The 13,131-nt window shown below is 34.0% G+C and overlaps 1 protein-coding gene across 1 annotated transcript; it reads left to right on the top strand.

Annotated features, from left to right (window-relative positions):
- The first annotated feature begins 4,182 nt into the window (after positions 1-4,182).
- On the top strand, positions 4,183-8,461 carry fis1 (fission, mitochondrial 1). The gene is made up of 5 exons (XM_016285642.1): positions 4,183-4,259; positions 4,708-4,840; positions 4,944-5,020; positions 5,563-5,668; positions 7,891-8,461. Exons 1-5 carry the CDS (start codon positions 4,215-4,217, stop codon positions 7,989-7,991), a joined length of 462 nt encoding a protein of 153 aa, XP_016141128.1. The 5' UTR covers positions 4,183-4,214; the 3' UTR covers positions 7,992-8,461.
- Positions 8,462-13,131: the final 4,670 nt, after the last annotated feature.

The following is a 13,131-nucleotide window of genomic DNA, read 5'->3' on the forward strand; positions in this document are numbered from 1 at the left end:
ATAAAATAAGTTTTTCCATCTAATATTTATATTTTATTTATTTTAGCTTTGTTTCAATGAACAAAAATGTTTGAATAGTTTTAGTTCTAGCTTTAGTTAACCTACAGCGCACACTGCCCAACATGCTTCTGTAATAGTATCATATCAATTTAAAGACCAAGGGTACATGAAAATAATCTCTCTCCATTTTAAAATATTCTGAAAGATATTTTCTTTAAGAAACAGGACCACAAACAAACCATGCCTTAGGAAACATATAGTAAAATATGTTCATTTGTGGCAAAGTTTACCAGAACCCTATATTTTGGAAAGGGCAAGTGTGCGTAACGAGCTTTGCAGGTAGACTTAGGCGAAAATCTTTCTAGATTATTGACACTGCACAACTAGAATAGTTATTGCAGAATCAGGACAACATGGAGATGGAAAAGAAACATCCCAGGGGTTTAATCAACAGCATCCACAGATGTCATAGCAACAGAAATATCCAAGCAACAGAACAAACCGTTGAGAATAAACAGTATTGACTGGGAGAGTTGGGCTCTTTAACATAAAGTACTATATGAGAATCTATGTCATGTCAAGAAAGACACCTGTAACTTCAACTGCACTTAGAAATACATCAGTATGCCTGAGAGAGCTCATAATTCATCATGGGACTTAAGCATTTGCAATGGCCATCATGTGAACAGCTGCTAAATAACGGCAAACTGATCAAGTCCGAAGAGACAAGATGGTTCGATTCAAAGAATTGGTTTTAAAAAAACAATGATTCTTTTTTTATGTTATCAGGCGGTCCCTGACATTGTTTCATGCACTGAACACACTAATAAAACCACGCAATCACAAATGCATGCTTATTTTATTAATAATGATATTAACATGTAAGATCAACTAATAAGGGTCTTTACTGTCATTTCACGTGCCCCTGTTTAGTTTGTTGCAGTCTTGAAATCTATAACAACTTAAATACAATTTGCATGTACATTAATACTACATTAACTGACATATCTTGATATGAAATGCTCATAAATATATTTCCAGCACGTTTTATTTGTAACAATTATGCTATTCGGCTATTAAAGGATTAGTTCACTCCAGAATTAAAACTTTCCTGATGATTTATTCACCCCTATGTCATCCTAGATGTTCATGACTTTCTTTCTTCAGTCGAAAAGAAATTAAGGATTTTGAGGAAAACATTCCAGGATTTTTCTCCATATAGTGGACTTCAATGGGGACTAACAGGTTGAAGGTCAAATTGCAGCTTCAAAGGGCTCTACACGTTCCCAGCTGAGGAATTAGGGTCTTATCTACCGAAACGATCGGTCATTTTCCTAAAGAAAATAAAAATGTATATACTTTAAGCACAAATGCTTATCTTGCATTAAGTAGTCATGTTGGAAAGGTCACGCGTGACATAAGCGGAAGTACCGACCCAGTGTTTACAAGTGTGGAGAAGGAGGGCCGTTCAAAAGTTGTTGTATGTTGACTGACACAAATGTATGTCTTTCTTTATGTTTATTGTTTAAAATGGTCAGTTCGTGTGCATATCCTTAATGCACATACCTACTAATACTGCGTAAATAGGCTACTGCGTAGGGGTAGTAATAACATATATATTTATTAGCAGTTGATTCTTTAACTTCAGACAAAACTCTCTTCACACTCACATTGGTTTAATTAACAATGATCAACAGTGGACAGTTCATGAACATGTCCATCCCATTTTAAATTGTATATTGCGTTTAATATTGTTCTGTGATGGAGACAAAAAAGAACATTTAGAATAAAATTGCTGACCCCTTTTGTCTGGCTAAGACTGATTTCATAGCAAGAATTTTACGTACCCGAAATACAAACAATTAAATAAAATGCACATACCTACTAATACTGCGTAAATAGGCTACTGCGTAGGGGTAGTAATAACATATATATTTATTAGCAGTTGATTCTTTAACTTCAGACAAAACTCTCTTCACACTCACATTGGTTTAATTAACAATGATCAACAGTGGACAGTTCTGTTGTTGTTGTTTTTTACGAAATGTCATGAACATGTCCATCCCATTTTAAATTGTATATTGCGTTTAATATTGTTCTGTGATGGAGACAAAAAAGAACATTTAGAATAAAATTGCTGACCCCTTTTGTCTGGCTAAGACTGATTTCATAGCAAGAATTTTACGTACCCGAAATACAAACAATTAAATAAGATTTTCACACTTTTTACACCTTTTCTAACAATTTCTTCACATAGATGTAGGCTATCAGATTTCATATCAAGCTCTACAAAATCTTTTAGTGCAATATTATTAACTGGGATGGAAATCACAAGTTTGGGACAGTCGGACTTTGTGTAAAAACCATAAATAATTTTCAGACAATAAACGTTTGAATGATGTAGACATATGTATTTTTCAAGAAAACAAAGTAGTCTATAGCCTATGATAAAGAAACGAATAAATGATGAAGGTATCCATTTTAATGTGGTATTCATATGTAATCATCTATAACTAACAAAAGTAAATTCTCTCATTTTTAATCTGTAGGGCTACTCTGACCGTCGATATTTTATATTATATTAATCTTCCTTAGTATGTTTTAATTATTTGACCTAAACGGATGTCATGGCATGTTTTTGTATGGTTAGAAAAAACATATGTTCATAATGCTCTCAGATGCCCCTAAAAATCAATTTCAGGCAAATATTGCTGTATCATTTTAAAATGAAAAAAAAAAGTGTTTTTTTTTACACTGGAAGTGGAACAGTCCACTTGTTATATCCAGACATGATATCATACAGTAAGTATTTTTTTTTTTTTTATAAATTTTGAGTTAAGCAAAAAAAATGTGGCGTAAAAAAGTAGTCTATAGCCTATGATAAAGAAACGAATAAATGATGAAGCTATCCATTTTAATGTGGTATTCATATGTAATCATCTATAACTAACAAAAATAAATTCTCTCATTTTTAATCTGTAGGGCTACTCTGACCGTCGATATTTTACATTATATTAATCTTCCTTAGTATGTTTTAATTATTTGACCTAAACGGATGTCATGGCATGTTTTTGTATGGTTAGAAAAAACATATGTTCATAATGCTCTCAGATGCCCCTAAAAATCAATTTCAGGCAAATATTGCTGTATCATTTTAAAATGAAAAAAAAAAGTTTTTTTTTTTACACTGGAAGTGGAACAGTCCACTTGTTATATCCAGACATGATATCATACAGTAAGTATTTTTTTTTTTATAAATTATGAGTTAAGCAAAAAAAATGTGGCGTTTATGTTAAGAGTAGCCTACTACATTGATAAATTTACTTATTATAGGTAAATTCAGTAGTCAAATTATTTCTGAATAATAATTATTGTCCACAGAAATGCTGTATTACTCACGGTTCATCCAGAAATCCTATCACACAGAACAGAGGTTGTGTTCTGTTTGTCTCATCTATAATCTTTCCGACCATGCCAATAAAAATAATTTGAACTAAAAGCATGTATGCATGTATTTATATATTGCATCATCCCTTAATCAATCAAGTTTATTTGAAAAGTATTTGATAATTTGATAACCAAGAAATGGCTAAAGACACATATCTTCTATCTACACTTGACCCTCTAACACTAGAACTCTATTCTATCTTATTTTCTTTTTATTAAAAAAACGTAACCCTCTAACTCTATCTACTTTCTATCTACTTGTTTTCTTTTTAATTTTTATGAAAAAAATAACTTGACGCTCTAACAGTTGCTCTATCTACTTTTTATTATTTTTTTTATCTATTATTAAAAATAAATAAATAAAATCTTTGCTACGTGTAGGCCTACTTTGTAACCGGAACTTGTCACAACACTTAGCCTATATACTGTTGTTCTATATTGTTGTCAAACTATAGCATATAAGTGCCTAAATAATATAAAATACATTATATATCCTATGTAAACAATTGTTATCTAGGCTATTACTTTATTACGGCTATGTTATCAACCAACTTTGCATGTGTGGATGATAGCACAAAATACCATTTTACAAACATGTTCAAACCAAAACTAAGCCCTTGCACTCATATCATGGATGATAATAACCATAAAGTAATTGTAACATGGTACCACCACAGTATTCGTTGTAAGGAATGTTTATTAAGGACGTCGGACTTTTACTTTGACCATTTCCGTGCACGGCGCTTTGTGTTGGTTTTTCGGCGAACATGGAGGCGGTTGTGTCAGAGCTAGTGGCACCAGAAGATCTAAAGGTAAAACATTTTATCCTTTTACTTTCATGGCTGTGAATACAAAATGACATCGATGTCGTCTTGATGACAAGGTTGTATTTGGTGAAGTGACCGAAATCGGGTTTTAATCGGGAGTTTCGACGGACGCAGTTCTACTGTACTTCACCAAAACAACAACACCGAACATGACATGTTGCCACGCATAGACTTATATAAGAGTAGACCTACTATTATACGCCCACGCTTTTTTGGGGGGGGGAATAAAAATGCACAATACATGTATCAATGTATTATTGTTATCCTATCATCTCACCTACTATTAATTAATGGAATCAGACGTTTTTCTGCTTTGCAAATTCCTGCTGTAAAAGGTATAGTCTATGACTGTCGGCCAGGGAGAGCACATGATCCTGACATCACCCATCTACTGAGTGCATTTGATTCTCATCCGTGACTTTTTGTCTTTTAGAGGTTTGAGAAGAAGTATAACGCTGAGCTGGTGAAAGGACCCGTTTCCAGGGAAAGCACATTTGAGTACGCCTGGTGTTTGATCAGAAGCAAGTACACACATGACATTGTAAAAGGCATTCAGCTATTGGAAGGTCAGTGTTTTTGGTTACTTACGGCCTGCTTGAGCTCCAGCAGTAATTGTACCTATTCTTGATTTTAAATTCTTTAAAAAGTCATTCAGTTTTCTTTTACCAGAACTGGTTTCTACGAGCAAAAAAGATGATCAGAGAGATTTTCTGTTCTACCTTGCTGTTGCAAACTACAGACTTAAGGTGGGTTAACATTTTCCTTTTTTTGATATGTGATGATTTTGTCACTGCTAATGAGCGTTCTTTATGTCACGTATCTTTGTATGAAGACATCTCTGGCGTCTAGTTAAAACTGTGTTTCTCCACTCTGCTCCTGGTAGCCCTGGTACATTGGAGTTAACTGCATAATTTCAAAATCAAATCAGATCAACTAAGTATCTTTATTGTCATGTCACCATATAAACTAGTGTAATTCGGTTCAATACGAATACCAGATGAAGTAAATGTACAGCGGTGAATCTCACAAAACCTGTCAAGTACATGTCCAAGTCATATTTTACCCCAAAAAGGCATATTTGAAATACACTACCTTTTAAAAGTTTGGGGTCAGTAAATGTTTTTAAAAGAATTATCTTATGCTCACCAATGCTGCATTTATTTGATCAAAAATACAGTATGAACTGGACTTGGAAATACTTGGATAATTTTTAATTAGTTTCCATTTAATCTCTCTCTTTGTTTTGCTCTCTTTACCACCCTACATCAATTTTGTGTTCTTCTATCAGGAGTATGAGAGAGCACTGAAGTACATTCGTACTTTGCTGAAGAATGAACCAGATAATAAACAGGCCCTGGAGCTGGAGAAACTCATCAACAGGGCACTAAGAAAAGGTGAGATATGATGGCATTTCAACCAAACCAAAATAAAAAAAAATTTGAACAGTGGCTATTTTAATTAGGATTTTGTGACATACACTTCCATTCAAAAGTTTGGGGTCAGTGCTATTTTGTTTTTAAAGAAATTAATTATTTTATTCAGCTAGGGTGTGGGTCATCAAATTGTTCAAAAGTGACAATAAAGACTTTAACATTGCTAAAAAGATATCTATTTTTAAATTTATGCTGTTATATTAATGTAATACAGTTACCACAAAAATATTAAAGCAGAACAACATTTTACAACATAAATAATAATAAGAAATGTTTCTTGAGCACCAGATCAGCATATTAGAATTCTCCGCTCCATTTGTCATAAAGATGAATTTTTCAAGATCCATTTACAAAGAGGAAAGACATGAAGTGGTGACTGCTTTTACATGCATATTAATATTCCAGTGTTAATCAGAATTTAGCAATTGGTATTCAGTCATGTAAATGCCACAATCCTATTGCTGTTTTTCCATTTAAGACAATTATCGGATTCCCCAAATTCCGATTCCCATCCCTGGAATATACGTGTTTTAATCAGAAATTTGTTGCATGTACAGTACCTTATTCAGAAATTCCACTGAAAGGAAATATATGTGCATGCTCCGCAAAACTTCCCAGTTTGATGGCAACATGCATTGCAACTGTTTTCATCACATTCTCAACTGATTGCACACAGTTTGTGGAATGAGTGTTTCAACATTCTAAAATTCCTTTTGCCATTCTACATCTGTAAACATCACATCTTTCTCCTACCGGTCCTTGCTGCAAACTTCCATTCACTCTCTTCTTTTGTTGCTGAGTTATCAGCACATGACTGCATGTGCTTTTTGGCAATTGCCTGATTACCTCCATTTTATGACGGTGTTATCGGGCATTTTTAAAGGCGAGAGATGGAAGAGTCCTTATTAAATTATAGTCCTGATTATTCTGTCATACTTGCAACTATGTATACAAGAATATACCAATGTCTGCATAGGGCTGTCAGTCGATTAAAATTTAAAATGTTAAAATTAATAATTAATTGCATGATGTTTCGATTCATTAATCTAATTAATCGCAAAATAAATTTGACTGTGAAAATACCCACAAAAGATTATTTAAAGCTATTTTTGTGTTAAATGAGAAAGTATCAAGTAGACATTACAAGTTGTAGAGTTTTTTCAACATAAAATTTATTACACATAAACATTTAGGCTACAAAACATAAACTATGGAACATAAAAGAAGATAATTTGAGAAACATCTCAGTATTTTTGTTCATACAATGAAAGTCATTGGGAACCAAATCAGCTTAGTTACCAGCAGTCTGTTGGTTCCACAAAAGAAAGAAAGTCATTCAGGTTTGAGTAAATGATGACAGAATTTAAATATTTTTGGTGAACTATCTCTTTAATGTTGTTTATTATTATTATTATTATTATTTTAAATGAAATAATATTCTAAATAAGAAAATAAATCTGCCAGCAGGTGGCGGTAAATGTCTTCATTCGATTTGTTCAAACGGCTGATTCATTCAGGAATTCAGTAAACGACTCTCTTTATGAATGGGCCTTTGAATCATTGATTCACACCATTTGTTCAAAACGCGGATTCATTCAGAAACTAAACACCGCTGTTTTGCTCGGAGACGCAACAGTTCTGCTGTGGCTTTAAAGGTAATGTATTCTCTGCAAAATTGAACAAAAACACATAATATTCTGTTTAATATATAACACAATATCAACTTCTTATTTACTGAACTGTTGTATAAAATCACATTTAAACTCGTGATAGTCAGGACAAAATCGCTCATGTGATATTGCTCTTGCTGATATAAATATGAGACAAAAACTCATACAGGGGCATTTTTTGCCCCAATATCTTTAATTTTAGGGCATAACTGCATTTATGGAGTTGTTGCCCTGCATCATGTTTGTCAACAGTCAATTGTATGAAATGTAAAATAAGGTACAGGTCTGGGGTTAGGCCAGTGCGTTAACTGCACTAAAATATTTTAATCGCGTTATTTTTTCATAACTAATTAATTAAGTTAACGCGTTAAACTAACAGCCCTAATATAAACATAAATATAGACCTTAGCATAAATATATATGGAATTTGATGTGCATGTAAATAAATTCAAAGGCAACGGTAATAGTGAATTAATCTCAGCTGAGAATTTTTTTTTTTGTATTCTTTTTCAGATGGTTTAGTTGGCATGGCGATCGTCGGCGGTATCGGTTTAGGTGTGGCGGGATTGGCTGGTCTTATTGGTTTGGCTGTGAACAAAGGTGCAAAGTCCTAATATGGAGTTCCTGAAGAGCGTACTTTGATTCTGTTCCTCTCCAGAAGAGAGACTTAATGATCTCTTATAATCATATTATCACAGAAAACCATGAGAAGGCCTGTCCCTTTTTATTTAGTATTTTTCTGCCATGACCTTTCATATTGAGCGCTCATATTTTACCATGTTTCTTTTTGTTTTATGATTCTTCAGCTCTTTTTGATATGTATAGAGATGTGGGGATGGAATAAAGTAATAAGTTGTATGTTTTTCCTCTGAAAAATTTTTTCAAAGGAAATTCAACTACAGAGGCTTGCCAAGGATTTGCAGTACAGGATAAGATGTATTGTAATAACATGCACTTTTGGGGGTTTATTTTTTAATTAAATATGTGTTTTTTTAAATTAAATATATAAATGTACTTACACTATATTTAATTAATATGGAACATTTTTGATAAGCTACATTAAAACCTCATGTCTGTTAATGAATTAAAATGTGTGCTTACTGAATTAATAAGGTGTGTTTGCATGCATTGCACGCTTGATTTGGAAGTGTCACGTGTGACCAGCCTTGCAATGCATTTTCTTACAAGTAATCGTTGTCAGCACCGTGTTTATTACCCATGGGTTTACGTGTGCTGTCAAGTGTTTCATCTTGGCTACCTTGTGTTTCTCTGTGTGACTTTTTGTGATCTATGCTCATTTTATACTGAAAAGCACTTTTTTTGCCAGTGTTTTCTTTGTCCTCCACACATTGTTAAGATGAACAAGAAACTGGAATCAAGTCCATCATTCAACAAACAAGGCATTTTAAGACAAGGAATAGGCAAATTAAGGAATTTTTGTTTTTTTTTATTTTAATATTATTTATTTTAGTTGGATATGCATCATGTCTTGTGTTCTGGCTAATCTCAAATCTTGTGTAAGTCAGTAAGACATGGAATCTTTAATTGCCTAGAATGTGCTCTTAATGAGTGCAATCTCTATAAAATGATTAGAAAAGCCTTAAAAATTAGTCAAAAGATCTGGGAATCATGTTGAGAAAAAACTGATTGTAGATTACTTTAATTTTGAATGCGGTCTGAAACGGCTGGTTAAATAGTCACTCACAAAGTCGTTGTCCTTCGTGCATCATTAGCTCAGACGCTCTCAGGTGTGGGAGTATCTCCAACATTGACTTAAGTCAACAACTACTAGGCCTTGAAAGTAACAAATTTGTTGTAAAACATGTTTATTTAAGATAATAGCTGATAATGGCTTTCAATTTAATGTTGGGTATATCGTACTTCCCACATTATTCATCTCAGGGACTTACGCACATGTTAAGGCATCTCACCTTTACAATGCTGGCTTTATGGTTGCCATTAGTAACATCATTTTATAACATAGTATTGAGGTTACTAATTAAATGGATTAAACGGTAAAGCAAATGATGAGAAGTCTGATGCACAAGCTATTCTCTCTCGTATCTGTGACTTTGCTGGTGTTACATTTTGCTGGTCATGTCTAAACTTTGTTGAAGTTTGTGGGACAAATTAAAATCTGCACTGAAATGAAAGGGAGAACAAACTAGTGAATCGAGATGTAATAATAAAGATTCAAGTCAAGCTCCCAAACTCGAAATGAGTTTTTGTAGAAATGTACAAAACTGTCACTGGGGCAGTACCCTTTTAAAAGTTACTAATGTGTACACTTTAGGTGCTAATATGTACTAATATTTAGCCATTAGGGATTCATCCTGTACAAAGATGTACCTTTTAGCTTTTAGGATTTTGCCTCAGTGACAGTATGGTCATTTGAAATGTGCATCTTAGATCAGTCAGAATCATATAGATCAGAAGCATTTTAAATAATTTAGAATAAGTCAAACAATACCAATGCACAGGTTTTCCTGGTTATTTAATAAGTATGATTTTTGATTTGGCTAGCCTCTTGATGTTAAGACAATAAAGAGATCATAAAAAAAAGATTTACAACAGCCTGGGTTCAGAGCTCAATCAAAATTTTCTTCCCTTGTTTACACTTTAAAAATGTGCGTAAAGCAATTACAATTGGCAGGGATCCTTCATCTCTGATAGAGCTCTACACTCTTAAAAATAAAGGTGCTTCAAAAGGTTCTTCAAGCGATGCCATAGAAGAACCATTTTTGGTTCCACAAAGAACCATTCTGTCAAAGGTTCTTTAAAGAACCATCTCTTTCTTACCTTTTTATAATCTGAAGAACCTTCTTTTGCCACAAAGGACCTTTTGTGAAACAGAAAGGTTCTTCTGATGCTAAAGGTTCTTTATGTAACCATTTAGACAAAAAGGTTCTTCTATGGCATCGTGAAGCACCTTTATTTTTAAGAGTGTATGTTCGAGTTGAATTAACCCTGCCGAGTTTGCTGTGTGTGTTAGAGCATGGTTTGAACTCAACCCTACAGGAGGATAGATCTCCACGAGCAGGATTCAGCATCACTGCAAAAAGTCTGCTGTCTAGAACTATTGTATGAGCTCTTTTTATGGTCCCCATAAACGTCATTGAAAGTGTCATCATAAGTTTTAGGAGATGCATAACCATGTGGGAAAACTATTGTGTTTGTTAAAAGAACAATTAAAGTTGACTTACAGCAAAAGTCAAGCAAGCTCATAAACCTGACCTTTAAAACCGAGAACAATCATCTGCTTATCACACGCAAACGATTCAACACAGCAGCAGCAAGTAGTCTAACTTTTGTCCTCTCATTGCTCACGTTACATGTGGAAGAGTTAAACATTCATTATTCTCTACATATGTTACATTGATACATTATATATATATACTGTATATGAGTTGTGGTCAGAATTTTACATACACTTTGCAGTATCTGCAAAATGTTAATTATTTTACCAAAATAAGAGGGACCTACATAATGCATGTTATTTTTTATTTAGTATTATCCTGAATAAGATAGTTCACATAAAAGACTGTTACATATAGTCCACAAGAGAAAATAATAGTTACATTTATGAAAATTACCCCCTTCAAAAGTTTACATACGCTTGAGTCTTAATACTGTGTTGTAACTTGGATGATCCACGGCTGTTTTTTTTTTTTTTTTTTGTGATAGTTGTTCACGAGTCTCTTCTTTGTCCTGAACAGTTAAACTGACCGCTGTTCTTCAGAAAAACCCTTCAGGTCCCACAAATTCTTTGGTTTTCCAGCATCTTTTGCATAATTGAACCCTTTACAACAATTACTATAATTTTGAGATCCATCTTTTCACACTGAGAACAACTGAGGGACTTGCATGCAACTATTACAAAAGGTTCAAACGGTCACTGATGCTCCAGAAGGAAAAACAATGCTTTAAGAGCCAGGGGTGTAAACTTTTGAACAGAATGAAGATGTGTACATTTTTTCTATTTTGCCTATATATCTTTTTTATTTTATTTAGTACTGCCCTTCAGAAGCTACAGAAGATACTTACTTGTTTCTCAGAAGACAAAATACGTTTTTAAAGTTTAATTTACCCTGATCTTCAATTTCAAAAAATTTTCACCTCCAGGCTCTTAATGCATTGTTTTTCCTTTCCGGAGTATTAGTGATCATTTGATCTCTCTCTCTCTCTCTCTCTCTATATATATATATATATATATACTGTATATATTCAGTGAAAAAAGCAAAGAAATCAAATTGTCAATGATGTATCTTAATGTATCATATATTTATGTATGTGTATGTAGAGATAAACAATGGCACCTGTCAAGGGGTGGGATTTATTTATTGAATTTCAAGAAGCAAGTATTTGGAAGCAGGGAAAATGGGCAAACAAAAAGATCTGAGTGGTTCTGACAAAATCCAAAAATTGATGGTTAGACGACTGGGTTAGAGCATCTACAAAATGGCAACTCATGTGGGGTGTTCCCGGTATGTTGTTAGCTACCAAAACTGGTGCAAGGAAGGACAGCCGGTAAACCAGCATCAGGGTCATGGACGCTCACTGATGCACATGGGGAACAAAGGCTGTCCCACCTGGTCTGATCACACAGGTGAGCTATCGTAGCTCAAATTGCTGAAAAACCTAAGGCTGGCTATGACAGAAAGGTGTAAGAAAGGCATTGCATTTGCAGACCGGCCAGAGTGCCCATGATGACCCCCGTTCACCATTTGAAGTGGCTACAAGGGGCACGTGAGGGTCAGAACTGGACCATGGAGCAATGGAAGAAGCTTTCGAATCATGTTTAGATCAAGAGTATGGCTGGGTATGTGTGTTGTTTACCTAGGAGATGGCAACAGGATGAAAAGGCAGCAGATTGGCAGATACGGTGGATTGCTCTGCTCCTGGGAAACCTTGAATCCTGGCATTCATGTGGATGTTACTTTGACACATACCACCTACATAAAGATTGCTGCAGACCATGTACACCCCTAATGGCAATGGTGTTTCCTGATTGTGTATATTCCTCTTTCAGCAGAATATACACATATATTTGAATTCACTGCATTTGATAATTTAATTCTACAGAATTTACAAAGCCATGTATTGCATCATACCTGCTTCCTTTTACTGGGAAACGATTTGGGAATCAAGGTTTAAACTTCCAAGATACGGTTTGCCATTTTGCCTATTTCCTGTACTATTCACTCAAAATATCTTAGTCTCACGTCAATAAAATAAGTTAATCACTTATAGGTCTTTGTACAGTAGGATAATGACAGTTATCTGGCTATTAATGCTGTTAATGCTTAAAATCAATAGGCTCTGCCTCTGTGTTTTCCAGAGCTATTTCACAATAATCTGAATACTTACTGTCAAATCTGAAAGTTTTAGTTATTGCCACATGAACTTCAGCCTCTGGTGTGTCATATTTTGTTAACATCATCTTTTTTACAGAGATGGCTAATTTTTCCTTCTAAGTCATTAAACATCAATGAAATATTTGCATGTCATATGACGTTTTATTTAAACTTGTCAAAGACATTTGATCTTTTCTGCGATATTCATCAATGACTAAATCCTATATCTTGTGAATGTTGACACTCTTAATCTAAGACATTGGCTAGGTGGGTGGCAGGAATATAATGCAATATTTATTATAGTAATCTTTTTTAATATATTGTTTTAATATATCATGCATTATACGTTGAACACAATGGTTCTCTTTTTTTCAGCCAGGGGCAGTGAAGGTGTGCACCA

Source organism: Sinocyclocheilus grahami, unplaced genomic scaffold (assembly GCF_001515645.1).
Source record: "Sinocyclocheilus grahami isolate Dianchi unplaced genomic scaffold, SAMN03320097.WGS_v1.1 scaffold200.1, whole genome shotgun sequence".
NCBI classification, from domain to species: Eukaryota; Metazoa; Chordata; class Actinopteri; order Cypriniformes; family Cyprinidae; genus Sinocyclocheilus; species Sinocyclocheilus grahami.